At 47.6% G+C, this 27,555-nt stretch overlaps 1 protein-coding gene across 1 annotated transcript; it reads right to left on the reverse strand.

Annotated features, from left to right (window-relative positions):
• Positions 1–7,357: 7,357 nt before the first annotated feature.
• On the reverse strand, positions 7,358–23,690 carry LOC103182533 (striatin-interacting protein 1 homolog). The gene is given in 23 exon segments (XM_007899598.2): positions 7,358–8,469; positions 8,821–9,025; positions 10,044–10,148; positions 11,026–11,092; positions 11,623–11,723; positions 12,048–12,174; positions 12,560–12,657; positions 12,890–12,915; positions 12,918–12,963; positions 13,415–13,486; positions 13,968–14,031; positions 14,483–14,548; positions 15,080–15,300; positions 15,663–15,845; positions 16,188–16,315; positions 16,694–16,800; positions 17,091–17,159; positions 17,488–17,608; positions 18,288–18,422; positions 19,379–19,453; positions 19,571–19,640; positions 21,346–22,081; positions 23,653–23,690. Coding segments are annotated over 23 exon segments (3,108 nt in total). The 3' UTR covers positions 7,358–8,221.
• Positions 23,691–27,555: the final 3,865 nt, after the last annotated feature.

The following is a 27,555-nucleotide window of genomic DNA, read 5'->3' on the forward strand; positions in this document are numbered from 1 at the left end:
AATGAGGCCGGTAGAGAGCGAGAGAGACACATGGCACCTCTGGATATGTCCCCACTTCAGACACCTTTACGGTTTGAGCGTTAAGATGATTCACGCTCACTGATAAGGTAATCGGGTCTTCAGAGGACAGATCTTTCTTATAAGCCTTAATGAGGGTTCAATGGCTGTCTGTCACTGGGCGAAACACTCTATCTTATCAGCACAGAGACATGAAAGGTTGGGAGTGCGGAATGATGGATGTCGTGGTCAGAATTGGTTTAGTGCTCCCTCTCTCTCTCCACTTCCCTTCAAAAAAAATGTTGAAGTCATTCAGTCCACAACTGTTTGTGGGACGCTGCTGTGCGCAATTGGCTGCTGGGTTTCCCCCCCAAAAAATATAGTCAATTAACTTTACAGTATATTCTGTGAAGCGCTTTGGGACTTCCCAACAATGTGATAAGGTCATATTATAAAAGGTGGCCATATAATAATAAATAAGAGTAAGTGGTTATTGTAACCAGTACAATGAAATGCTTAAGAGGCATCAGGGAAAGATCACAGCCAACGGCACTAAACGCAGAAGCGTTACTCCAGACAGGCTCCTATCTCATCCGCACCCTGCTGCTGAACCCAACCAGACACAAGATTTATGAATGAAAAACACGGCGAGAGGCTGACAGTCCGGCTGGAAGCCCTACGAGCGAGCTGCAACTGATGACAAGCGCCTGAGTGCATCACTCGCTAGCTGGGAGATGAAAGTGAAAATCACTGAGCTGGTTAACACAGACCCATCTTAATCTAGCCGTGCGTAGACACAGGGTCTGTGCAGTTTAGAGGATTTATTCCATTCGATTGCAACACTATGAACCTTAAGCTATAAAATGTGGAATCTCTTCAACACTTCGACGGTATCTGCTGAGTAAATCTCCTAAATAGCAGCACCATGAATCTCAGTACACGGCAAAAAATTTCCTACAGATACCATGATTCATTATTACATCAGTTTCTGCAGCTCACTGGAACAGTCTTCGGATAAAATACAGTCAATCTCCTTTATAGTAAATCCTGTGAAGCACCTTGAGATGGCTCAATGGCATGATAAGGCGCTACATATACGCTATATATTCGTGGAGTCCTGTCGCTCAGTGGTTAGAGCGCTCGCCTTGCAAGCGAGACACTGGGTTCAACTCCAGGCAGAGGGCGAAACCTCGGGCAAGTTTCCTTACTCCACACAGAGCCTAATAATAATCCTTCCACAAAACAATAATAAATTGGTCATTTCAATCCACGACTGTTTGTGGGACAGACGCTGCTGTGCGCAATTGGCTGCCGCGTTTTGCCCACAAATATACGGTCAATTCACTTTACAGTGTATTCTGTGAAGCGCTTTGAGACGTCGAGAAGACGTGAAAAGCACTATATCAAATGCAAGGATTATGATTATTATATTATTATTATATCAAATGCAAGAATTATTATTATAACCTATTCAGAAGCATTAGTCGCAGGGAGGATTCAAACTGGAGGACATTCGCACCCGGGTCTCTTCAGTCCATCAGTAACCTCACACACTGCAACGGGGAAACGGACTGCATTTGGGTGAAAGCCAGAGGGACAGGAACGGGACATTCAACAGCACAATCACAGCACCTCCTAGTGAAGCAATGTGAAGAAAAGCAGCTCCATCACACACTGGAGAAGTGAGGGCAAACCGCAAGGGTTTTTAAAACAAATACACTTGACATTATGAGCAAGTGAGAGGGACATCAGCTTCATTTATCTCCATGATGTGTTCAGCAGAACCTGGGTCGAGTCTACACCCTCCGGTGACCCTGTGCTCTGGGCTTTCAAGGGCTTTAGTCTGTTATCAGCGAGAGCCAGTGATTCATTAGGGCTTTTATTCCCACTACGTCAATCTTAATGGCACGGTTGGCAGGGAACAGGCAAAGGTGCACTTGATACTGATTTATAATGGAATTGCAGGTTGTAAAGAACCTGCCTATCATGTTGGCTTACATTTTCTTACAATGACTTTCTCTTACCCAGCGGCCCTGAACATGGTTACAAACGCCATTCTCCACACACACACACCCTACATATACACACATACCCTACATACACATACAAGGCTCCCAATCATCGCTGCAAACAGTCGAATGCTAGATTATTAAGGGGCCGAATAAACAAACAGATAAAATATGGGGATGGGAATGGATCTTAACCGTTTGGAATATTTGAAATATCAGGTACCAAAACCATCCCAACATCTGCAGAGTAAGTGAAGGTTCCGTTGCCCACCGTAGCAGTCTGTAACTGCATTTATAGGGAAACTGGTTAAACAATAATAATCCATGCACGTTAATAATAATAATAATCCTGCATTTTGCCACAAAATATAGAAATAGTTCACTTTACAGTATATTCTGTGAAGCACTTTGAGACGTCTCGAAGATGTGGTAAGGCGCTATTTCAAACGCAAGGATTATTATTATTATTTGATATATTTGATGTACCTAAATTATCTTTATCTCAACGACACCACACCCAAATTTTATTCTTTATTGTGACTAGGGGGAGCATTTGAAAACTTCCACTCATCACTTGCTGGCCTGTAGGCGCATTCCCACATAATGGCCAGTCCATTAAAATGATCTCCAATTTCAATAGTTTATGGGATCTCTGAAGACTTTTCATGGATTTTTCCCCCTGTCAACAGAGCTTGAAACTAAGCCCAGAATGATTTAATAGTCTCAGTGGAAAATCCCTCCTTTTCCACTGTTCTACGCTACTATAGCCAGATCCGCACAGGAAAAGTGTTGGACTCAATTCAGCAACTGAACATACTCTCTTGTGTGTTACAAAAATGCACTTGTAAGATAATGGTCATTCATTACAGGAAGAAATATATTCATCTCAGCAGTCCAATAATCCTAAATGTTCCAAAGGGAAATATCTGAGTTTCTTTGTGGCTCAACACAGAGAAAGGGGATCAACCCTATGCCTCAACTATCCTTCAGAAGGCACAGCCTGCGATTGAAGCAGGAGAAAATTCAGAACAAATCTGCGGAAACACTACTTTAGTGAGTGAGTTGTAAACGTATGGAACAGGCTCCCCAGGGAGACAGCAGAAAGTGTCGTCTGTTTCAAGAACAAACTCGATAGATTTCTGCCGGAAAAAGATATCTCGGAATACGATGTATAGTTTGGGACACGACACGTCAAGCGACTGCCCGGATGGTGGAAAGCGAACTAGATGGACCTTGGGCTTTTTTTCACCAGCAAATTCTTATGTTCTTATTCATCGGATACACTCACTGAGCTGTCAAGGGATCTGCACAGCCTTGCTAAGATCATCGACACGTAGGTCAAAATTTGGCTTCCTTCCAACATAACACAAATTATATTTCTTTAATAAAATAATAACAATCTTTACATTTGATGCACCACCTTTGATGTTGGCAGGATATACTATAAAGTGCAGTGACTGCGCGCGCGTGTTTAAGAGAATATAGCGGCCAATTTGCACACAGCAATGTCATAAACGGCCACGAATGGACGACTGTTGGCCGATGTGCAATGACCGAATTTCTTAACATCTGCAACGCTTCGTGGGAGCGATTTGACTGTATATTGTGTCGGTTACGTTTGACCTCCTTCAGTCTCTTTTTCGCGTCTTACAAATAGATTTTCTGGCCATCTTCCCTTTAAAATTCGACAGTAACCATCCTTCCCTCTCCCCCACCCCACCCCATCCTCCCACCCAATTTATCCTCTCGTTCTGCTTCCCGCTTAATCCTCCCCAGAGATCCTGGCTAAGCTTTCATCCGAAATATATGCTTCCCTGCAGCATTAGTTTTGGCAAAACGGCTTCATTACGCCACCACATGCCAAGCTGAAACCACCACAGGAGCCAAATGGCCTTCCACCCATGTCCTCCGGCAAAGTGCAGTGAAGGGAATGGCAGACGCACCACCGCAGGGCACTGGCGCCCCCTACCGTGTGTCCTGGTATTGCGGCTTCACGTGACGTGTGAGAATTTGGACCCTCTCTGCGCCCCACTCTCCCTCTCGGCACTAGTTGAGCAGGATGTGTCCCTCCGAGGAGAGAGGGACACATGGAATACATTCCATTCCAGAGACAGGAATTTCCACGCCCCTTTGTAGGTGGGATGTACGGAACTCTCAGCCGGGTTTGGATTCCCTTAAGCACGAATGAGGAGTGCGTCAGACGCGTGGCTGACCCACCGGCCTCTTCCCTCCCCCCCAAAAATAGCCACCTCTGGCACCCCGCAATATCTCCTCTCAACTCCTGGAGCGGCGGGACACACTCCACGCCCGGTCCTAATGCGGTTTGGGTTTTGGTTGGGATCGGAGAGAGAAGAAACAAGTGTGAGCGGAGGAAAAGAGAAAAAAAACAATGAGAGAGAAATTAAAAAAAAACATTTTTAAGAGCGAAATGAAAGATGCTGTCGCAGGTGATATGGAGATTTAACAGCACATTGCGTCCAAAGTGATGCCCGGCAACTAAATTCCCTGGGTTCCCAATATAAAGGGGCTGCGGAGGTCGTCAGTGTTCTAGAGCCATACAGATACCGTCCACATCTGGAAGATTCACAACTGCAAAGGCTGCTTTCGTGCTCCCTCCAATAAAGAATAGGCACTTAAGGGCAATCCAACGCCAATAGAATAGCAAAATAGAAACGAGAGGACTTTTAAAACAACAGCCGTAAAGCAAGTCCCATCTTTCTGTAATAGCTCATAAATTGAGAGGGCGAGAGGGAGAGAATGAGGAGCGAGTCATTGCAAAACAATATTTTTAAAAAAACATTTCACCCACATAAATCGTCTTTCGGAATAAGATCAATAGAAATATCCTGGTTTACTGGATTCCGGGTTTCCAGGATTCATACTGAGCGGGACTGGGCCCGAAGTGGAAAGAATTCCTGAAGCCAGTGAGCGTGCAGACTCAACAACTTGCATTTGCATAGCGCCCTTCACGCGGCGTAGTGTCCCGGAGTGCTCGACAGTGGCGGAGTCTGACACCGAGCCAGGTGGAGAGAGGCTCATAAATTGAGCCTCTCTCTAGAAGGATTCTACACTACTGTTGAACGTTAACTCACAATAGTTTTTTTAATCAGACCCTCATGCATTGTGAGCGCCAATAGTTTGGGGTTTCACTGGCATGTAAATTCATTACGTTTATACAGTATACATGGACATTTATTGGGAGCCTGGGATATGAAACGAGAAGCTCAGAGCTGGCACCTTTCACTCTCCGACTCCCACCTCTTCCTACATCCTGCATCTGCTGGTTTGCTGAATATGATGTAGATGTTTAATGATGCTGGAATCCATAGCCAAGTCATAGAAAGAACTTGCATTGCAGCGCTTTATGACAACAGCCAATTGCGCACAGCAGTGTCCCACAAACAATCGTGGATTGAGTGACCAAACTATTTTTTTTTGTTACAACCAGATTATTATCCTGGAAATGCGATCTGCCAATCGACTAACAACCAAGTTCCTATTTACTGCTGGGTAAACAGAGGCGTGTGTGTGGAGTAAGGAAACTTGCCCAACGTTTCGGCCAGGAATGGAATGGAACCCTAGTCCTCTCACTTGTGAGGCGAGCGCTCTAACAGGGCAGGTGGAAAACCGAAGGCCAGAAGCATCCTAGAGTACCAACTGACTCCGCACCCAGTTGCTAAACCCAGATCAATGTTCTGCATTTCATACGAAATGTCCACTTGCCTCTCACTACCCTTCCTCTCGCCTCATGCGCCGAAACAGAATGAAGTGCTCAGGTGAACTGTGCGATCGGTGCAAGCTACAGTGATAATCATACCTGGGGAATCTGTTTCCTCCTCTCCCGTGCCTCCAACCAAACTCGCTACTTACTCCAATAGTACTTACTTGTTCAAGATAATTACTCCAGGTGTCCGGCCACCCACTCACTCCAAACGCTGCGGTCCTGGGAATTAATAACGACACTATCATTAAATGCAAAGCCTCACCACATTGAACCATTGCAGAGTTGTTACACACTGAGCTCCTGAAAGTGAAATAACTTATTTGTTCATATGAAGCGGAAGAGTGACATCTTTGACAATGCAGCCCTCGCATTGAGCTTCAACCTTCAACCTCTTCAGAGTTGTGTTGCCCCTTTTTCTCTTACAATATTCAGACGGGAGGGAGGGAGGCTTTATTCAGGATCGACAGCACAAGTGAAAGCCATTGCTTGGCAATCCAATCCAACTCCTCTCTACATCTCTTGTGCTCCCTGCAGTTATTACCCTCTACTCACCTGGTCAGCCATCATAAGACTGCGACATCCAAGTAGTTTTTTGTCAGCCGGGCACATGCGGAAACCAATCCCTGTGCTTAAAGAGTAATCCAAACCAGACAAGAATTCCACACGGGATCTCTCTCACCCACCCACCCACCCACTCACTCACACACAGTAATCCCCACCTTTGGGTACACAATTATGCAAGAAATTGAAGCAAAATACAACAGAAAATATTCAATTCCAAATCGGACATATTTACAAAAGTAGCCATTTTACTGCACACCCCGGTGCACACGCACACACGCCAAGATTTTCACATGAACCATTCTATAAAACATATCTGTTACAGGAACACCATACAAAAGGAATATATAGCTTGCTATTATTACACAGCACTCTCTCCTCAAACCACAAATTCAAGAAGCTTCCCTTCCCCTCGCCGCAAACAGTTGGGGAAAAAAAACCTATGCAGTTGATCCCACTTAAACCACAACCACCAACCAGGATGCGAAAAGGAAAAGGAGTCAAGAGGAAAACATACAGCATCACACGTGGATTAATTCCTCGCCCACCCCCCCCATCCCGATTTCTCTTAACATAAATAATTTATATCCAAGATTCAGCAAATATCAATTGAAAGCGAGCCAGTGTGAGCGTGTCAGATTAAAGGAAGAAAACGGGAAACTGAAGGGAATGTGAAAGTTATTAAAATACATCAGAAGACATTAAAAAACACAGGAATGGAAACAGAATAAAATAGACGCAGAGAAGAGTACTGTGGCCCACAGGACTCGAGCACACAGCAGCTTGGAATCTCCACTGCCTTCATTTTCCCCTGATCCAGACACGATAGTGACTGTCACAGCAGCTCATATCTAAACTGAGGGAAGGGGCGGCGGGGGAAACATAATCATATATAATAATCCTGGCATTTAATATCACGTCTCAAAGCTCTTTGCAGAATATACTGTAAATTGTGAATTAATGGTTTGTGGGCGAAACGCAGCAGCCAATTACGCACAGCAGTGTCCCACAAACAGTCGTGGATTGAGTGACCAAATTATTATTTTTATTTATTTTTGAAGGGATTATTATCCCCGGAAAAGCGATCCGCCAAACGACTAACAAACGGGTTCCTACTTACTACTGGTAAACAAAGGCGCGTGGATTAAGGAAACTTGCCCAACATTTCGCCCTGCCCAGGAATCAAACCCGGGTCCTCTCGCTTGCGAGGCAAGTGCTCTAACCACTGAACTACAGGACTCCACAATTGAGAAAAAAAACTTGATTGGGGATGAAAGCGTTCTAGTTTCTTGGCAGTGAAGCAACTAGATTCAGCGCTTGTTAAAGATAATTATCGTGGAATTACCAGATGTTTGAATCAAGATTGTGTTCCAGTCAGGAATTCTGCATGATGGGACCATATGGATAGCCTTGTTCCTTTGGAATTCGACAGAACTGAAGTGACGCGAATTTGGTCCTGTGCAATTTTATATCTGGTTAAGGAACACATCTCTCCAGACGTGACTGCAAGATCACTGAAGAGGTTATAATATCTCGAAGAGGAGATGAGGCTCTATATCAAATGCAAGGTTTACTATTATTATCACTAACAAAATGTAAGCAATATCGTAACCTGCACGAAGAGGTACCACAGCTCACCCCAATGAAGCCTGCTGCTTAATGGGTTCCCTTTCCCTTTATCACAAGTTCAAAAGCTTTTTTTTTAATATATATATCTACATAGATATACATATTAGATATAAAATGTATGTTGGCTTGTAGCAGGTATTCCCGAGATTATAAATCAAGCTTTTACGGCATAATCTCGTGCCACCTGTCAAAGAAACCGTTAGTAAATAATGCTCATGAGGAGGACTGCGGCTGCGTTTCACAAGACGACAAAAAAAAATGACTCCCACCGCTGAGCGTCAAACAGAAACGAGTTCCAGGGTTATTGTAGCAGCTCTTCCCAGCAGATGGGCTTAGAGAACACTTCCCTTTCCAGCCACAGATCATAGTTTATCTGAAATTCCTCCGGCAGGTCCAAGCGCTGTCCCAGGACACTTTGTAAGCAGTTGTCCACCGGAGCCAGGTCTGGGTTGCTGGGGTTCTTGTCGTATCTGCGGTTATTAAAACGTTCTATATTGGCTCTCAAGGCACATTCCTCAGCCTGGAAATCCCAAGGCCGGGCGTCAAGATCTGAAAGTAAAGAACGTCATTCAATTTTAGCGTCTCATCCGAAGGAGAACATCGCCTCCTCCCAGTGCAGTGTCAGCTTAGACTATGTCTAAAAAAAAATTTGGTCACTCAATCCACGACTGTTTGTGGGTCACTGCTGTGCACCACTGGCTGCATTTATTACACAGCTCCCCTCATGCAAGGTAGCATTCCAGAGCGCTCAACAGTGACAGGAGCATGGAAGGACCTCAGGCGTAGCCTGAAGACGGGGAAGGAAGGAGAGAGCGAGGTGAGGTGGAGAGATAAGAGGAAGTGTGTTCTACAGTTTGGGGGCGTAGTGGCTGAAACTGGAACTTCTGAGCGCTCACGTACCGTTGCCGTAGGCCCAGTCGTCATTCAGCCGATGCCTCACTTTTTGGTAGATGGCTGACATGGTCTTCATGTTGCTTTTCCGCCACTGGCGGCCCAGGTACTTGGTCTGCACCTTCAGCAGCTTCAGCACGTACAGCTGCATCATCGCCTGCTTCACTTTCAGCGCCCGCTTCAGGATCGGAGCCGACTTAAACACCACCAGCATCTGTGCGGAGACATAAGATTCCTCCCCTTTGAACATTTTCAAGGCTGAGACTGATAAGATTCTTAAAAAACAGAGGGATTAGGGGATATGGGGATAGGGCAGGTAATTAGAATCAGGTCAGAAGATCAGCCATGGTCTTATTAAATGGCGGGGCACAGGCTCGAGGGGCCAAATGGCCTACTCCTGCTCCTAATTCTTATGTTACGTTCACTGAAGCCAGTGGCTCATTCCCCCATAGTCAATAATAATAACCCTTGCAATTGATATAGTGCCTTATCACATCTTCGAGACATCTCAAAGAGCTTCACAAAATATACTGTGAAGTGTAGTGACTGCACATTTTGTGGACGAAACGCACAGCAGGGTCCCACAAACAGTCGTGGATTGAGTGACCAAATTATTATTTTTTTTTTTGAAGGGATTATTAACCTCGGAGAAGAGTTCTGCCAGTCGACAAACAACTGGATTCCTAATTACTGCTAATTAGGTGGAGTAAGGAAACTTGCCCAAACGTATCGCCCTGCCCAGGAATCAAACCCAGGTCCTCTCGTTCGTGAGGCGAGGGCTCTAACTACTGTGCTACAGGACTGCACATTATTAATGCACAGCACACTTCTCCATCAGCCAGTTCCTGGTACTAATATAATGTAATAATTTCAGGAAAAGCTGAATTTCAGTGCATTTGTTTAGTGCTTTGGGGAGATCGGTTTATGGGTCTTTTATTCCCAGAGGCTGAGGTAAAGCTGCTCATTACTGCTGGCTAAATACGTCAGAACCCAATAAAGGTCGACACAAGGGAACTTTTCTTTCATTAAATCCGGCGATTTCACCAAAACAGGTTTTAATCAGCCGCTAAGCAGGAGAGATTTCTGCGCCTTAATGTCTCCGCGGCACTTTGGGCAATAAAAACCCAAGTGAAGTAAAAATTCATATCTGGAGCCACTCAGCAGGCTCCGAAATAACTGTGTCCTCACATCACGTGAACAGGCTCAGGAACCACCAGCGATGGCAGACTTACCATGGTCCTGGAATGCTTCCATTTGGTCAGTTTGTTGAGGATTCGAAGGAGGTTGATGCACGAGAACAAGTTTCTCCAGCAGAATTGGTTATTATCACCCGCTTCCTGAGAGAGAGAGAGAGAGAGAGAGAGAGAGGAAGAGAGGGAATAATGAGTCATTTAGGTCAGTGGAGAAGCGAGCAGATATTCAATGAGACGGCACCTTTCCCTGTCCTCATCTGCATCCAATTTGTGTAACTCCACTGACCAGTCAAAATATATCCCCGAAACCGAGACCCGTCTAACACTGGTGGGAGAGATAGATACGGATGGATGTCATCAAACCCTTAGACTGTGACTCTGCAAGCGCTGGGGGGCGTTTTGTAAACAAGATGCTATCAAATAGGCAGATGTCAATCAACCACTTTCCTTGGGAGCCTCGCGGTATCTTTCCTTCCTGAGGAAAAGCTGTTGTTGATTAGAGTTTTGTGTGATCTGAACTCGAGATTGCATGGCTGATCTACGGTTGCTTCTTACTTCTCGTGAACCTCAGCTTTGAGTCTCCGGAAATAATAATAATAATCCTTGCATTGGATATAGCGCCTTATCACGTCTTCGAGATGTCTCAAAGCGCTTCACAGAATATACTGTAAAGTAGATTGACTGTACATCTCATGAGCGAAACGCGGCAGTGTCCCACAAACAGTCGTGGATTGAGTGACCAAATTATTATTTTTTTAAAAAAACTTTTGAAGAATGAGATTAATGAGAAGTGTACTCTGCAGTAATCTGTATGAGCGACAACCCATGCACCACCATAAGACAAGTAATCAAATTTGTGGGGGATGAACTGGATGAGGAGGGGAATATAATCCAAGATAATTGGGAGGAAATCTCTACTTGTCTTTAAAGAAAGCATCAGCAGAAGGGAGGCGTTTTTTCCCGGCTGACAATTTGAATCAGAAAACAGACGGAAGGCAGTTCAGTCTGCGCGGTTACTTACCAAGCTCTCTGCCGTCAGCTCAGGGAGTTCATGTACAACACAGTACGGAAAATCCAAAACCGAGATACTACAGCGAGACGTGGAAACCAATGAATGAACAAAAATCAGTGGTCACAAGGTTTCAAAATGGCGTGAAAACAGGCCGGTCAGTCGAGGGAGTCAGCTCCCTTGCAGCATATCGATGATCATTCAATTATCCTCTCGCCCCCACTATCCGCCCCCCTCAACCCCCCACACTTCAACAGATTAGCTAGAATGAGTCTATTAACATGATTTATAAAGGAAAAGGTGTGATACAGAACGGTAGAGTTCCAGGTGTTAAACAGCAAGCTCTTCATCTTAAAACAGGTTTCACAGAGATACAGCGAGGCAGTAACTCAACCCCCACCCCTTCCGCCCCCCCTCACCCCATGGTGAGGATCATTTCATACACACAACACATACACGCACGCGTGCGCACACGCACATTTGTAAATCTGCATTGATTTGCACCGCGCCCGCAATTTGCAATAGCAACGACGTGACTCTCCAGAGAGCATTGCCCTGTGTTTAATGCTCCCACGACCCTGGGCAATGAGGGGGATTTGAACTCCTCACCTGTTTTTGGCTGTGATGTAGGACATGATGTTCTGATTGAAGAACTTTAGGATGAGTGGAATGCAGTTTGCGAACACCAGATGCTGGGCCATGTATTCAAACTGCGGGAAGAGAACACGTCAGCGGGTTAGTCGTGCTAACTCACACCTCCTCATCCCCAGCCACAGAGAGACAGCACCCCGAGGCTGAAATTCCACCTAGACTTAGCCTTGAGGAAAGTTACCATCTTCACACTGATGTGCCCGATTGGCTGCCGCGTTTCGTCCACAAAATACACAGTCACTACACTTTATAGTATATTTGTGAACTGTTGGCTTGATTACCACCAGTTTATATATTGATTTGGAACCCCAGTGTGACACAATCCAGTCAATTCCACCTCTGCAGATCTCGAGGCTGCTCACTATTGGCTACGGAGCGTTTACCTGGTAGATGTGGTTGAGTTTGAAGTGTTTAAGCAGCAATAGCAGGACAGCGGAGATGGCTTTCACTATAATCTCTTTGTGCCGGTTCACATCCACTCCCAGCTTCATGCTTTGCAGTACGGTGGTGCTATTGGGATAAAGAGAGCATCGTTGTGAGACACGAGGAGAGACACTCGAGTAGCGGAGGAAACGTGAGGTTACAAGGTGGGTGCCTGGAGCATTACAACAACTACTTGCATTTACACAGCGTCCTTCACACAATGGCAACTGAATAGTGGCGGAGACTGATACTGAACTGGGGGGCAAGGGAGGGCATGACTGTAAGCACAGTCGAAGAGGAAAGTCTAAAAGAAGGGAAGGAGGGGGCAAGGCGGAGGGATTGAGGGAGAGAATTCTGAAGCTTCAGGGCGTAGTAGCTGAAAGTGCAGCTGCCAGTCACACCTGGTTGACTGTGTTATGGCAGAGTTTCCTGTATCCGGACACTCAGGTGAGTCCTGTTTCCCGGTACTTACGGCATTTCCTCCGGCAGAACATCGGCAAGAATGTTGATCGAGTCGGTCTTGGCTTTGGAGGTCGGAGCGGCAGCTAGTAGAATCTTTAGTAAAGCAATCTGTCAGGGAGAAGAGAGGCAAGGGGAGATTTGTCCAGGGCTACAGAAAAAAAATCATCTCTTGGGGAATTTTATTTCAACAGGAGCTTACAGCAATGTCCCATTGGGAAATTAAACAGGCGTGTGTGTGGAGTAAGAAAACTTGCCCCACATTTTGCCCTGTCTGGCCGGGAATCGAAGCCAGGTCCTCTCTGAGCTACAGAGGAGGAACTAAAGATGTTTTTGCACTCACCATGTACTGAGGCAGGCTGGGCAGTATCCCTGGTACAGGATTTCAGCAGGACTCTGTTCAACTTCCTCTTCTCCCTTTAAATAAAAACAGGAGTAAATGAATCACACTGACGCCTCTCAATGCGAATCTCAAGCCTGGCTGTTCACCACAGGCCAGACGCTAGGGTAGCCCGACATGGGACAGCTCCGGTGAAAAACAAATCACATTACACACAGCATAGCAAAGGGAGTGACGTTTCCTACACTCATTATAGTCGTGGTTTCCTTACAGCCAACAAAAGACCAGACTTTTGTCTTAGAATTATGCTAATAATAACAATAATCCTTGCATTTGATATAGCTCCTTATCACGTCAAGACATTTCAAAGCACTTCACATGTTTTTACTCAAAAGTTTCAATGTGGGGCTTGAACCCACAACCTTTTGATTCAGAGACAAGAGTGCTACTAACTGAGCCAGACTGGCAATGCAAGAGAGAGGAATCTTGCATCTTTGCAAACATATAGAAGACAACATCCATCCATACCCCAGAGAGCGGCTTCTTCAGGTATTCATCCTCCTTCTTGATCTGAATCTCTGCCACTGAGGTGTATTTGTGCTGCAGAGCGAAACCAGAATAACAACAATAATCCTTAATTGATACGGCGCCTTATCACATCTTCCGAGACGTCTCAAAGCACTTCACACGATATACTGTAAAGTGAATTAACTGTATATTTTGTAGACAAAATACAGCAGCCAATTGTGCGCAGCAGCGTCCCCACAACAGTTGTGGATTCAGTGACCAAATTATTATTATTATTTATTATTTATTGATTTGAAGGGATTATTACCCCCGGAAAAACGATCAACCAATTGACTAAAATCCCAGTTCTTACTTACTACGACTAAGCGTGTGGCGTAAGGAAACTCGCTCAATGTTTCGCCGTGACTGGGAATCGACCCTAGGTCCTCCCGCTTGCGAGGCGAGTGCTCTAACCATGGTACAGGAGTCCATAAGGAAAGAAGTCAGGGGAGAGTTTGGAGAGGGGAAAAATGTTGCTGCCTGTTGAAGCAGTGTCACCCTCTCAACTCCTTACCTGCTTTAGGGTTTTGATGCTTTCGTGGATGGGTCTTGGCAATCCGACAACGGTGTCTGTATCACTGCTTCCAAAAGAAAGAGAACGTCAGTCACAGCTGAAATGATAATAATCCTTGCATTTGGTATTATGCTTTATCACATCAGAAGGACATCTCAAAACACTTCACAGGATTTTCTGTAAAGTGGAGTGACTGCGTCTGTGTAGCCAAACGCGGTAGTCCAATTGCACACAGCTTTGTCCCACAAACAGCCATGGGGTAAGCGACCAACTTTTATTTGGGGGATTGTTGGCCAGGAGAGAAAGAGAAACTCCCTTCCTTTTTGCGAATAGCGCCGCGGGATCTTTAACATCCAAGTGAACAGGCAGACAGGACCTCCGTTTAACGTCTCATCCGAAAGATGGCACCTCCAACAATGCAACACATCCTCAGCGCCTCACTGAAACATCAGCTTAGTCTACAGATGGCAATCACATCACTTGCGAGCTTCCAGACAAGAGAACCGGCCACTTACTTTCCTAACGTGTAGCCGATGAATTTACTTCTGCTCGATTCCAAGAAGGTTTCGATGTCTTTTTCTCTGCGCGGGAAAAAAACAATTGAGGAGGAAGGAACGTGTTCCTTGTTTAATTATAACTGAATGTTGCTAATTCGACTGCGCCTTCGGTCACCTTCCCCCTCCCTTCCCCCCGCTGTCCTCCACCCCTCTTAACCCAACCCCCAGCTCGGGTCCAAATCCCTGACTGTCCAGTGCCTTGGGATGTTCCCCCCGACGTGAAAGGCGCCGTGTAAATCTCATTTGTTGTTGTTGTTGCTAAGAATTCTACGTAAGAGTTACATAGCGCCTGGAAAACCAGGCCCTTTGGTCAAACTAGTCCATGCTTTCCTATTCCCATCACCTTTTCCTCTACTCCAGTCTCCCTCAAGCATTATTCCCAGCACAAGTTAAAATGTATTTTTGTTTCGAAGGAATTATTACCCCCAGAAAAGCAATCCCCAATCGACTAACCAACGGGTTCCTACTCACTGCTAAGTAAACAGGTACCAGAGTTCCCCTCCCTCCTCCCACCCGCACTGACCCACAAGTGGACGGGTAAAGAACGCTCCTGACCTGACTTTAGGAGCCCAAGGAAGACCCTTTGGGTAAGACAAGCGTTCTGAGGCCGGGTGCGGGATGGGCGGTGGCATCACCTCGTCCCTCTCCAACGGGAAGGGCTCCGCCTCGATCGAGTTATCGTTCTCGTCGTTCTCGTCCTCGTCCTCCCGGGGGTCGTCCGTCTTGTACGGATCCTTCTCGTTGTAAGCGTCCAGGTTGTCCTGCTTCATGAGTGCCTGCGTTTGAGAACCAACCTTGGCGTTAGCCGTGGGCGGGGATTAGTAATGATAATAATCCTTGCACTCGACACAGCGTCTTATCACGTCATTGAGATATTTCACAGCACTTCACAAGATATATTGTAAAGCAGATCGACTGTGTATTTGGGGATATTAAGGGGTAATACGTCACACCTAAGACGTCTTTCCAACGTGAAGGGCGCTATGGCCGTGTAATTTGCTGCTGCTGTTTTTGTTATGGAGAAAAGCGGGAAAAGGGATATTAAATGAAGCTGCCATGACCTGGGAAGCTGTTGGAGCAGGCTTGGCTTGACGGGCTTCACCAAGCCATCGATCATTGTGCCGGACGTCTGTCTCACCTTGTGCTCCCTGCGGGCTCGCTTCTGCTGCTGCTCTATCAGGTCGGAGGCTGAGGCCGGGGGCGAGGCGGCCCTCATGTTACGAATGACTTTGATGCTGTCTTCAGGCAGTGGTGGGAGCCCCAACCCTTCTCGCTTCCTGACCTTTATCTCCTGCAGGTCCTCAAACCCCCCCAGGGACAGCTGGCAACAAGACAACAGTAAGATTCATGCGTGTTGGAACAGAGCGAGAGCAGAACTAATTATAATAATAATCCTTGCATTTGATATAGCGCCTTATACTGTAAAGTGAATTGGCCGTATACGTTGTGGCCGAAACACAGCAGCCAATTGCGCGCATAACTTTTTTTAAGAAGGGATTATTATCCCCGGAAAAGCAATCCGCCAATTGACTAACAACCAGGTTTCCTACTTATTGCTAAGTAAACAGTCGAGTGGAGTCAGGAAACTTTACGCCCTGCCCGGGAATTGAACCCACATTCTTTCACCTGCAAGGTGAGTGCTCTAACCGCTGAGATAGCTTACCAAAACACTCTTCCACAACAGCAGCAAGACTTTCTTCATGGGGAAGTGAGGAGCGTGGCCGCTGCAGAACTTGGTCACCATGCCGAACAGCATGACCGAGAACAGCTCGTTGTTATAAAGGGACAAACCTGCCAGCAAACAGAAAGCAGCAGATGCAACATCTTAGCAGACAAATCACAAGGGAGGTTGGTTCACTCCTCTACAGCCCTTTTGATCACACCCTGCCAGAATACCCACTCTACTATCCCTCCATTACAGTATTAAACAGTTCCGTAAATGTGTCCTGGCCTCAACCAGTTCCATCTGTTGATTCCCTTCTGTGAGCAGTGAATGAGGTTAGGGTAGAGAGCTCCAGTGGAGGGGGAAGTGAGCACCAGCAGAGAGAAATGAATGGCCTCCTCCTGCATTGTGTTGTATCGCTATTAATATCAAGGCTTACAGACATCACACGGTCAATAACTTCCATTGTTTTCCCATCTGTGGAACAGAATGATGTCACCACAAACCTAGGTCAGCTCTGAAGGCCTCCCTCATTGTTCTCCACTCCGACTTATCCTCGTCTGCTTCCTGACGGATCGTCTCCACCATTAGGTACATGATGTTCAGCAGCACTCTGCGGGAGAAACAGGAAACCGGATCAACTCCAGGCCGGCCGGAGCCAGCGAACGCAGGGCACAGAGCCAGGTCCTTCAGTGAAGCATCTGCAAACAAACAGCGCGTCCTCCTCCCACTAAACCCATTGTGCGAGGGTGGACCCGGGTAAATATACTGTTAGCTTCACGAACAAAAGACCTCATAGAGACATGACCTGCTCAAACAAACCTCCCCTCTCTATTTCTGGGTCGGCTCTGAGCAACGGCAGCGTTGGATGGGCCATTAAAAAGTGCCTCCGCACATTCCTACCTGAGATCTGTGCTGTCAGCCAGAGAGATGGCCGGCTTCCTCACTGCGTTGCTACAGGCAGCACTGTTGCTGGAAGGCAAGGAAGCGTGATTAACAAACGGCAACTTCATAAATCTCAAGAGAGGCTTCAGGGCAGCCTACAGATCACAAGACGTCCTCCCGACGTGAAAAGCGCTATATCAAATGCAAGGATTATTATTATTATTAAGAGGCAACATCTCCCCCCGCGCACACACACACGCGCACACACACACGCACGCACACACAAACACACACACATACACAATGCAGACACCCCCCAAAACGCACCCCCCCCACCCCCATCCATCCACACACACACAATGCAGACACTACCCCCACCATACACACACCTCCACACACACAACGCTCCACTCACTCGATCTCCATGCTGAGCAGCTCAACCAGAGCCGTGAAGGTGCCGACCTCGAGGAGAAGAAAGACATTGTACCGCATCCACTGCTGCACCTCGGCCTCGGAGTTACATTCCCCAAAGGTCCCTGTGGAAGGAGAGGAGAGAACCACGGTTAGCACAGAGTCCGTCACCGGTCACCAGTCATACAGCAGGGCTCCGAGACCCTAACAACATCCATACCAACACGAGTCGTTACTGTATACAATTTGCCTACAAAATACAGTCACTACACCTACTTCACAGTTAAATTACACACATTGTAAAATTATGACGACGCGATAAGCCGTCATAATAAGGATTATTGCTATTGTATATAGTGAACGATCAGCCATCAGAGATTCAGCTACGGAGAAAGGCAAGTCGTTATCTTTCCCCTCAACCTGCCCGACAAGCTGCCGCTTCACGAGGTGGCTGGCTGCTGTAAACGTTTCATTCTCTTCATCATTTCAATCACCCCCGCGCTCCTTAACATTCGCAAACATTGGTAAGTTTTAAATAAACAATCGACAGAGTTTTCCCCTTCTCTCTCTCTCTCTCATCGCCACCAAATGTACTCTTTCGCCCACAAAATATACATCAATTCACTCTGCAGTATATTCTGTGAAGCACTTTGCGATGTCTCGAAGACGCTATATCAAACCATGGATTATTGTTATTATTATTATTATCCCTCCCCCATTGCAAAATGACAGAGCCAAGCGAGCTCGGAGGTGCTTTCTGTTGACCGTCTCTGCTTCACTTGTTACGAGCAGGAGGGACCATACCTTGTGCCACGTAGAGTATCGCTCGAGCCACTCTCAGTCTCTTTTCCCTTGCGGTGACCTCCAGGCCATCCAGCAGCCTCATGGCATGAGCTCTGTGTTCGCAAATATCCACCTCCGTCCATTTCTTGTCTTTCACTGCATAACAAGGCATTGAGACCCACAGGTTATTGTGGTGAAGCAACGCGTGTCATCAGGACAGAGCTATACACTGTTTAAAACTTAATAAAAATAATAATAAATTGGTCACATCAATCCACGACTGTTTGCGGGGACGCTGCTGTTCGCAATTGGCTGCCGCGTTTCACCCCGTAAAATATCCAGTCACTTCACTTTACAGTATTTTCTGGGAAGCGCTTTGAGACGTGTCGATGACTTGATAAGGTGCTATATCAAATGTGAGGATTATTATTATTAGACACCTGAGATATTGCTGCAAGACGGTAATGTGACTGAGCTCCTACAGCTTCAGAAATACATCCACGTGACAGCCACAGGTGTGGAGAGAGGAAAGGCTGTTCAGCTATAAGGACATCAGAATTGCTGGATGAAAGAAGACCAAGGTACATCCAGTTCACCTTCCACCAATCTGGCAGTCGCTTGCACATGTCATGTCCCAAAGTACACTTTATCCCAAGATATTAGTTCCTATAAGAACAAAAGAATTTCTACACAAAATCGACCAGGTTCTGCTTCTTCCGTAGACAATGCAGCTGGTAAGTACTCTATATCCTGAGGTAAAGCTCTGCATGAATATTCCCGACTTCAAAGGTAATTAAGCAAAATCTCCACAGTTATCCCATCCCTGTTACTCTCCGAAACATCACACATTATCTCATCCCAGTACACACCAAGCCCCAAATTCTTGCACAAAAGGCAGGGTGATCATCCATCAGTCAGCAAAACTAAAGCTAGCTGTAGAGGTGAGTCCACCTCAAGTACCAATCGAAAAGAACTGACTGCAAATTATAACACAAAATTACATTTGTATAGTGCCTTTCACGTCAGGAGGAGGTCACAAGGCGCTGGACAGTGAGGGATTTGGAACCGAGCTGGGGGTCGGGGAAGTGGAGGACAGGGCAAATAGTTATTACCGTGAGTCCTGAAGTCTTCTTCGAAGCATTTTCTGTTCAGGTGCAGTTCAGGGCCCTCTGTGTAACTGTATAGTTCTGTCGAAACAAACCTATATATTCAATATACCAGCTCCCCGAAAGAGCGCTTCACTCTAATCCCATTCCCCAGCTCTTTCGTTGTGTAGCAATTTTTTCTCCCCTCCCAGTTCTTACCGGACAGCTCTGCAGTCCATTTATCGGTGTCTGCGTATTCAAACTCGAGGTCGGGAGACTCGGAAAAACCCTGGGAAGGAATCAAAAGGTGCCATTTAGTCTTATAAGAGCATAAGAATGTGCTATTAGGCGACAGAAGACCGAAGTCCTTCTAGTGCGCCTTCCACCATCCTGGCAGTCGCTTGACACGTCGTGTCCCAAACTGTATACTGGGTCCCCCACACATTATTTTCCAGCAGAAATCTATCTCGTTTGTTCTCTAAACAAACAACACTTTCTGCTTCCACCGTCTGCCTCCCTATGTTTACTTCTCGCTCGCTGAAGTAGTGTCTCCGCAGATTTGTTCTCAGCGAGAAAGGAGGGAAAATCAGCCGCAGTTGAAACCAGCAAAAGAAAACAGTCAACAACAACAACTTGCATTTATATAGCGCCCTTCACGTCTCGGAGCACTCCTGGGACAGCAGTCTTAAGGAGCAGTAAATAGCTTTCTAATGGAATCTACGACAATATCACTTTTTCTTCACTGTATAAAGTGCGACAGTAAGTGTTAGTGTGAAAGACAGTGAGTGTGACAGTGTTTCAATGAGTGTGACAGGGTGAGTGTGTGACAGGGTGAGTGTGACAGTGCCAGTGAGTGACAGTGCCAGTGTGTGACAGGGTGAATGTGACAGTGAGTGTGGCAGTAAGTGTGAGTGTCACAGGGTGAGTGCGTGACAATGCCATTGTGTGAGTGAGTGTGTGACAGTGAGTGCGTGACAGGGTGAGTGTGTGACAGTGTGACAGTGAGTGTGACAGTGACAGGGTGAGTGTGACTGTGAGTGTGTGACAGTGAGTCAGTGACAGTGAGTGTGTGATAGTGAGTGTGTGACAGTGAGTCTGTGACAGTGAGTGTGTGATAGTGAGTGTGTGACAGTAACAGTGTGAGTCTGACAGGGTGAGTGTGACAGTGACAGTGTGAGTGTGCTACAGTGAGTGTGTGACAGTGAGTGTGTGACAGTGTGAGTGTGTGACAGTGAGTGTGTGACAGTGACAGTGAGTGTGTGACAGTGACAGTGAGTGTGTGACAGTGAGTGTGTGACAGTGAGTGTGTGACAGTGAGTGAGTGTGTGACAGTGACAGTGAGTGTGACAGTGAGTGTGTGACAGTGACAGTGAGTGACAGTGACAGTGAGTGTGTGAGTGACAGTTAGTGTGTGACAGTGTGTGACAGTGACAGTGAGTGTGACAGTGAGTGTGTGACAGTGACAGTGAGTGACAGTGACAGTGAGTGTGAGTGACAGTGAGTGTGTGACAGTGAGTGAGTGTGACAGTGACAGTGAGTGTGTGACAGTGACAGTGAGTGTGTGACAGTGACAGTGAGTGTGACAGTCAGTGTGTGACAGTGACAGTGAGTGACAGTGAGTGTGTGAGTGACAGTGAGTGTGACAGTGACAGTGAGTGTGACAGTGACAGTGAGTGTGACAGTGAGTGTGACAGTGACAGTGAGTGTGACAGTGAGTGTGACAGTGACAGTGAGTGACAGTGAGTGTGTGACAGTGACAGTGAGTGTGTGACAGTGACGGTGAGTGTGTGACAGTGAGTGTGTGACAGTGACAGTGAGTGTGTGACAGTGACAGTGAGTGTGACAGTGAGTGTGTGAGTGACAGTGAGTGTGACAGTGAGTGTGTGACAGTGAGTGACAGTGAGTGTGTGAGTGACAGTGAGTGTGTGACAGTGACAGTGAGTGTGTGACAGTGACAGTGAGTGTGTGACAGTGACAGTGAGTGAGTGACTGACCTCAGAATCCTTCCGCTGGTGCCTGAGCAGTTCACGGCCTTTGGGTAACGGGCGGCCTTTGCCGAAGCCGCCGGGGCCTGACACCGGGGCCGCGGGGAGGAGACCTGGACCTGAGCCCGGGGCCGGGGAGAGAGACCCTGGGGCCGGGGCTGGAGTGGGGGTGACGCCGGGACCGGGGCCTGGGGTCGGGTTCGGGGAGAGGCCTGGGCCTGGGCTCGGGGAGAGGCCGGGGCCTGGGGTTGGGGAGAGGCCGGAGCCTGGGGTCGGGGTCGGGGAGAGGCCGGGACCGGGGCCGGGGGTCGTGGAGAGGCCGGGGCTCGGGGAGAGGCCTGGGCCTGGGGTCGGGGAGAGGCCGGGGCTCGGGGAGAGGCCTGGGCCTGGGGTCGGGGAGAGGCCGGGGCTCGGGGAGAGGCCTGGGCCTGGGGTCGGGGAGAGGCCGGGGCTCGGGGAGAGGCCTGGGCCTGGGGTCGGGGAGAGGCCGGGGCCTGGGGTTGGGAGAGGCCTGGGCCTGGGGTCGGGGAGAGGCCGGGGCTCGGGGAGAGGCCTGGGCCTGGGGTCGGGGAGAGGCCTGGGCCTGGGGTCGGGGAGAGGCCTGGGCCTGGGGTCGGGGAGAGGCCTGGGCCTGGGGTCGGGGAGAGGCCTGGGCCTGGGGTCGGGGAGAGGCCTGGGCCTGGGGTCGGGGAGAGGCCGGGGCTCGGGGAGAGGCCTGGGCCTGGGGTCGGGGAGAGGCCTGGGCCTGGGGTCGGGGAGAGACCGGGGCCTGGGGTCGGGCTCGGGGAGAGGCCGGGGCCTGGGGTCGGGGAGGGGCCGGGGCCGGGGGTTGGGGAGAGGCCGGGGCCGGGGGTTGGGGAGAGGCCGGGGCCTGGGGTCGGGGAGGGGCCGGGGCCGGGGCCTGGGGTCGGGGTGACACCGGGAGACAAAGCCGCCGCCTCCATCCCGCCGCCGGGCAGCAGCTCTCGCGAGATCCGCGCCGCCCCGAGAACAGCGCGTCACACACTGGGGCACAAGCCCCGCCCACACCACGTGCTATAGATTCCATATACAACAATAACAACAATAACAACAACAACAACAACAATAACAATAATAATCATTGCATTTGATACAGCGCTTATCACGTCGGGAGGACGTCCCAAAGCGCTTCACAGAACACACTGTAAAGTGAAGTGACTGTATATTTGTGGGCGAACGCGGCAGCCAATTGCGCACAGCAATGTCCCACAGACAGTCGTAGATTGAAAATGACCAATTTATTATTGTGTTGGTTTTGGAGGGATTATTATTAGGCTCTGTGTGGAGTAAGGAAACTTGCCCAAGGTTTCGCCCTGACCCCCCGGGGATTGAACTCAGGTCTCTCACTTGCAAAGCGAGTGCTCTAACCACTGAGCTACAGGACTCCACGAATACCATAACACACCACAAGACACCGTAACGCACCACAAGACACCGTAACGCACCACAAGACACCGTAACGCACCACAGCACAGCACACACCACAACACACCACAGCACAGCACAATACACCGCAACACACTGAGATTATCCATCTGTGACCCCCCAGAGACATGTGAAGTTTTTTTTATTGTTGTATAAATATTCTATCTTTACTGTATTACTACTATATAAAACAACCGATGTTTTGAATATGTGTACAAGTTTCTTTGCTCAACCTGTGGCTTGGATTGTTAGCCAAGCGATAATAATAATCCCGGCACAAAAACAGGGAGAGCTGGGAAAACTCAACAGGTCAGGCAGCATCTATGGAGAAAGGAAAGTGAGTCAACGTTTCAGGTCCACGACCCTTCTTCGACTGCAGTATTTTGTGTTTTAATAATAATCCTGGCATTTTGATACAGCGCCTTGGGACGTCCTCCCGACGTGAAAGGCGCTCTATAAATGCAATCTTGTTGTTGTTGTTGTTATCACGTCTTCGAGACGTCTCAAAGCGCTTCACAGCATATACTGTAAAGTGTAGTGAGTGTATATTTTGTGGGCGAAACGCGGCAGCCAACTGTGCACAGCGAAGTCCCCACAAACAGCCGTGGATCGAGGTGACCAATCCAAGTAAAAAGGGAGGGAGGGGGAGAGGGGTGGGGGGGGGGGGGGGAGGGGTAAAATAAAAATGGTGGTGACATGCAGATTATTCAGTGATGAGTGTTCACACAAGGGGAGGGTCAATATCCTCTGAGGTTCCTTTGGGCCAAGGTCAGGTAATTGGAATTGAGGTACAGATCAGCCCATGACCTTATAGAATGGCGGAACAGGCTCGAGGGTCTGAATGGCCTCCTCCTGTTCCTATGCTCGTGCCCTGCCACTTGCTGCCACACGGGGACGATGTTGCTCATTCCGAATCCCAAACTACACACATTGACCCACAGGATTCAATCCAATTCGGTGCTTTAACAGTCAAAACATCTCAAAGCTCTTCACAGGAGTCATCTAACGCTGGGTCTCATGATTGCTTTTGTTGCGGGCAAATGCAGCAGTTTGGAGTCCTGTAGCGTAATGGTGACAGCACTCGCCAGGCAAGCGAGAGGACCCGGGTTCGATTCCCGGTCAGGGCGAAACATTGGGCAAATTTCCTTACTCCACATGCACCAACACAAACCCCCCTCTGTGTATTCAGCAGTAAGTAGAAATTTACTGACAGATCGCTTTTCTGAGGCCAATAATCTCTTCAAAAAGTCAAGAAAAGAAAAATGATTCTGTGGTCACTCAAGTCCATGTTGGCCGTGGGACGCTGCTGTGTGCAATTGGCTGCTACGTTTCGCCCACAAAACACACAGTCACTCCACTATAATAATAATAATAATATAATAATAATAATCCTTGCATTTGATATAGCGCTTTTCACGTCGGGAGGACGTCCCAAAGCGCTTCACAGAATAGACTGTAAAGTGAATTGACTGTATATTTGTGGGCGAACGCGGCAGCCAATTGCGCACAGCAATGTCCCACAAACAGTCGTAGATTGAAAATGACCAATTTATTATTGTTTTTGTTTTGGAGGGATTGTTATTAGGCTCTGTGTGGGGTAAGGAAACTTGCCCGAGGTTTCGCCCTCTGCCTGGAATTGAACTCAGGTCTCTCACTTGCAAAGCGAGTGCTCTAACCACTGAGCTACAGGACTCCACAGTGTAGCAGACGTGCTAAGGCGCTGTATGAAATGCAAGGATTATTTTCTTTATTATTATATGTGGATTCCCCACCACCCGACCCCACCCCACACCGCATCGGTTGGAACCCCAGCCCCGGCCCCTCCCCACCCAAGACCATCACCAGAAAGACTCCCATCACAAGAGCCATCCACCACCTGCTTCCTCTTTTCTTCAAGCAGCTGCTTCCTGCTCTAGCCTCGCTGTGAGGGAGGGACTCGCTGTGAGTCTGCATCACTGCTCTCTGGGATTGTGTACAGGGTGTCCGCAAAGTCCTGTTACTGCAGTAATAATACAACTGAAACATGTGGAAGAGCAATGCTAATTATTTAGAATAATAGGGATAATAACAATAATAATCCTTGCGTTTGATACAGCGCCTTATCACGTCTTCGAGACGTCTCAAAGCGCTTCACAGGATACACTGCTCAGTTAATTGACTGTATATTTTGTGGGCGAAGCGCGTACTTAATAAGAATAATAATAATAATTTTATGTATACATTAAACCTCACATTTCCCTGCTCAGTGTCCAGTGGTAGACATTGCTAAGCGCTTATGTGAATTGCGCTGTGTTAGTGCAAGTGGTTGCTGTAGAGAGAGGGAGGGGGAGGAGGGGGTGGTGGTGGGGGGAGTGGACCTTGCCTCTGGGTTGAAGCAGAACCTTTCTCGGTCCAAACTTTCTTGTGTTTTGAAGCCCCAAAAAGTTTGTTTTGAAACTTTCTTTCTCAGTGCGTTGGCAAGCTGATTATGTACTGTGCTCTGGACAAGATCAGAAATAGGCAGCAGTTACCATTGCTCATAAAATCCACCCACGCCGTCAGTTGGTGTAAATCGTTCCAATTCTCCTTTTAAAGCCAACAGAACCTATTGATATTCCTGAGACTTAGAGAGTGGAGGTGACCGGAAAAAGATAGACAGCCACAGTTAGTTAACATGGGACGTCCCGCTGCTATAAGGTGTAGGAAGAGAGTGAGAGAGTATTGTTCATGTCTACGAGTTTTGCAGAGACACTCAGACTGACAGAGAGCTGAACGAGGTACACCCATTCGCCTTTTGCAATGACTCATATCCCATTTTTTCCTCAAGGGAGGGGTTGTGTTTGTGTAGCTGCTGTTTGTACAAATGCTCTGAAATACTGTGAACTTGGGTGGGAGTGAGAGTGGTTGGGTGGGGGAGGCTTAGTATTGTTTATCATTGGAGATGTCATCACAAGACCTTTTGATTTTCCCTTTGACCCATAAAGCCTCTTCCCATCCCTGGACATCTCTCTCTCTCGCTCTGTCTCTCTCACATAGTTCAGTGTGTGTGTATATTAACTAGATTCATCAGGTCTCTGTCTGGCTCAGTCAACGCACTCTCACCTCTGAGATAGGAGGTCGTGGGTTCGGGTTACGGGGACTTTGAGCTCACAGTCTAGGCTGGCCCTCCAGTGCAGTGCTGGGGGAGTGGGGTGAGGGGCACATTGTCAGAGGTGCTGTCTCCACATGGGCCGGTCTGTATTTCTTCAGGTGGACTCAACAGATTTAAGGCAAAACCTTAGGCAAGTTTCCTGACTCCACGCACATGCCTCTGTTTACCGAGCAGGAACCCGGCTGTCAGTCGATTTGCAGATCGTTTTTCCGGGGGGTAATAATCCCTTTTTGAAAAAAAAAATAATTTGGTCAGTCAATCCATCACTGTTTGTGGGGACGTCGCTGGGCGCAATTGGCTGCCGTGTTTCGTCCACAGAATACACAGTCACTACATTTTACAGGGTATCCTGTGAAGCGCTTTGAGATGCCTCGAAGCCGTGATAAGGCGCTGTGTCAAATGCGAGTATTATTATTATATTTGTATTATTATCTGAGATGGATTGGGGAGGGATGGGCGTTGGAGTTTCTGACGTCCCAGGCTACGTGGGAAGAAAAGGACGACACGTCTGTTTAAACAGCTTGGTTGTACCTGCACTTCCTGGTTGGCGGCCCCGGCCCTGTTTTGTCCCTGTGCTCCTGTCACCACAGCAACAGTTGCCTGTTAAACAATAAACCAAAGCGGAGCTAAACACAGAACAATACTGAACGGGAACATGGGAAGCTTCGCCCTTGTTCAGAGGAGACGTTTGCTCGGTCCGGTCTGCGATTGAACCCAGATCTCAGCCACGAGAGGGAAGGAACTTAACCCTCCCATTGCCAAAGAACCCCCACCACACCTCCCTCTCCCCCCGTCTCCCTCCCCTTCCTGCGCACAAGAATCGTGTTGGCACTTTTCAAGCACTTTTTAGACGTCTTGGAGACGTGATAAGTCGCTAAGTCAAATCAAGGATTATTATTATTATAATGTGTCGGGTCTCAAGCCGTGGCTTTGTGGAAAACTCTTAAATTCAGTCGTTAATTCAGAAGGAAGCCGGTTTCTTTTTAAGGACGACAGAGAAAGAAAAAAACAACATCTAAACGAAGTCTTTGAGAATTTACCGCAATTCTTATACGCCATCTTTTTAAGGTTTATAACAATGGTCTCAGGGCCGAGAAGGGGTGGAATTTGAGGCCTGGCTGTTGCCGAGCCCCACGACAATGGGAACGATCACTGGTTAACAGCGAAACACCAGAGAAGCCAATATAATAATCACTTGAAGGTCTCTCTCTAAGAGCCTCATCAGGAGGTCAGCAGACACTGCTATCTTCTCCCAAGGACTTCATTGATTTCTGAAAACTCTTTAAGTTCTGCATTAAGTTGAACGCAATGAATGAATTCATTAACGGGCTTAGGATATAAGAGCCTTGAGGTTTATTTGACCGCAGGCCAAGGAAACTTCAGATCAATCCACTTCTCCGTCTAATGCTGTGGGCTAAAAGCAAAGCCAGGTTGATTCCATTTCCTGAAATTGCTATTTTAACACTGTAATAAAAATCATAATCCTTGCATTGGATGCAGTGCCTTATTACGTCTTCGAGACATTTCAAAGCACTTCACAGGATAGAGCGTAAAGTGGTTTCGGTTTGTGTATTTTGTGGGTGAAACGTAGCACACAGTCACACCCAGCAGTGCCCCACAAACAGTCGTGGAGTGAGTAAATG

Source organism: Callorhinchus milii, unplaced genomic scaffold, assembly GCF_018977255.1.
Source record: "Callorhinchus milii isolate IMCB2004 unplaced genomic scaffold, IMCB_Cmil_1.0 Scaffold19, whole genome shotgun sequence".
In the NCBI taxonomy this organism is placed as follows: domain Eukaryota; kingdom Metazoa; phylum Chordata; class Chondrichthyes; order Chimaeriformes; family Callorhinchidae; genus Callorhinchus; species Callorhinchus milii.